The sequence below is a fragment of the Camelina sativa genome, chromosome 12 (genome assembly GCF_000633955.1).
Source record: "Camelina sativa cultivar DH55 chromosome 12, Cs, whole genome shotgun sequence".
Lineage (NCBI taxonomy): Eukaryota > Viridiplantae > Streptophyta > Magnoliopsida > Brassicales > Brassicaceae > Camelina > Camelina sativa.
The window spans coordinates 26,067,378-26,069,414 of record NC_025696.1 but is presented as its reverse complement, the minus strand read 5'-3'; the positions used below and the strand labels follow the sequence as shown (position 1 = coordinate 26,069,414).

The window sequence follows — 2,037 nt, the reverse complement described above, 5'->3', positions numbered from 1 at the left end:
AAACATCTCTTGAGCAATCAAAATATTATCTGTAATTAACCGATCTTCTACAAAGCCCGATTGTGTCTCCGAGATCAATGCTGGCAGAAAGGTGCGCAGCCGCTGACATAAGATTTTTGAGATAATCTTGTAACCAACATTACATAAACTAATGGGCCTCCATTCAGACATTCGGGTCGGCTTATCCACTTTGGGAATAAGACAAATGTTTGTCATGTTTAGCCGTTTATCAAAAGAACCTTCCTGGAAAAAGGATTCTACCAATAGCTTCAAATCAGCTTTAACCGTATCCCATGCTCGCTGATAAAACAGTGCCGTCATACCATCTGGCCTAGAGGCTTTGTCAGGGTGCATCATAACAAAGCCCCTTTGATTCCTGTTATGTTACAGGACACGTTAGTGCCTCATTAATTTCATCCGTAATAGACGTACAAACTTCATCCAATGTTTCCTCAAAATTTGAAGGCTCTGTGGATGTGAATAACTCTTGAAAATAGGAGGCATCGATGCCCTGAACCTGTCTCTCCTCCATAACCCAATGTCCCGCCTCATCATGAAGACCAACAATGCGATTCTTAGCTCGTCTTTGTTTTGTCTGGGCGTGGAAATAACTAGTATTTTGATCCCCAAGACGCATCCACCGACTCCTACTTTTCTGATACCAGTAAATCTCTTCGTCCCGATAAGCCTCACGCAGTTTCCAAGATAGTTCCAAGATAACTTCAACAGATACTGAATCGTCCGCCTGAGCAGTCGCCAAGCTGGTCTTTAAATCTTCAATTGTTTCCCGCCCATATGGAACCTGTGTTTTCTGCCATTGAGAAATTGCTTGACGACATTTAAGAATCTTGTCCGGTAAGTTGCCAGATGTCCCCGCTGCCCCCGAATCCCATCCTTCTGCAATGGCACCAAATAAACCTTCTTTGTCAAGCCACCGTCGATCAAAACGGAAGCTGCTTCTCCCTCTTCGGGTTTTATCCTCAAGAGAAGCCAAAACCGGTTTGTGATCCAAGGCTATCATGGGTAAGTATTCCGTGAAAGAGTCACTGAACATATCATGGAGTTTTTCGTTAGCTAATGCTCGATCAAGGCGGCATCGAATGGGTTTCTTATCCCACCAGCCGCGCCAAGACAAGCTATCTCCCACCGCGGGAAATTCCAATAAACCGCAATGTCGGATCATTGTATTAAAACCCACAAAAGAGGATGCATGGCGGAGTTTCCCACCCCACTTTTCATGGTTGCCTTTTAATTCATTAAAGTCGCCAATAAGAAACCAAGGAGAGTCTCTAGAGAGACCGATCCGCATTAACCGTTCCCATACTAAGTCACGGTTCGTTGGTACTGGGTCACCGTAAACAAAGGTAAAATAAATAATTTGTCCATTATAAGTAAGTTCCACATCAATCAACCGATTAGATTCAAATAAAATCGAAACATTATAATTATTATTATAAAATAAGGCCAAACCGCCACTACAACCAATATGATCAACCGTTTTTAAAGTAAAATAACCAAAATGACCAACAAAAGGTTCTAAAACAGATAAAGGCTGTCTAGTTTCAGATAAAAAAAAAAATCAGGCCTATGTTTCCCCCACAAATTCCTAAGATAACCAATAGTTGCCTTATTCCCAAGCCCTTGACAATTCCAGCTTGAAATCTTCATTTATCCATTAGTGGTTTAGGTGGCTTTGACCCACCAGTTTGACCCTTCTCCTGTTCCCGGTTCCTCAGGTTTGCTCCATCCCCAGTTGGCTCAGAGGCTTTTGGGGCAGGAAGATTCCTTGGTGTTGTACGCAGATATACATTCAGCTTCTTGGAAGCTGCACCTTTGAGGGCCAAAGGGGGCTTAGCCTTGCGAACCTTATCCACCGGTATCACCACATCAGAGCCAGTACCTGGATCAATACTCATATCCGCAGAATCCTCCCTCGGGTCCGCTACCTCTCTCCCGAGTTGTGCAGTATCCATAGCAGGAACCAAAGCAGACTCATCCATTAAATCATCTACATCTTCATCCTTGTGCTGGCCTAGA

The 2,037-nt window shown here is 43.5% G+C and overlaps 1 protein-coding gene across 1 annotated transcript; it reads right to left on the bottom strand.

Moving 5' to 3' along the window:
• Positions 380-1,183, bottom strand: LOC104733864. The gene has a single exon (XM_010453399.1). It carries the CDS (start codon positions 1,181-1,183, stop codon positions 380-382), a length of 804 nt encoding a protein of 267 aa, XP_010451701.1.

What these genes read in the sequence shown, in the direction of transcription:
- LOC104733864 (XM_010453399.1), bottom strand. Translation starts at nt 1,183, where the DNA reads ATGATCCGACATTGCGGTTTATTGGAATTTCCCGCGGTGGGAGATAGC.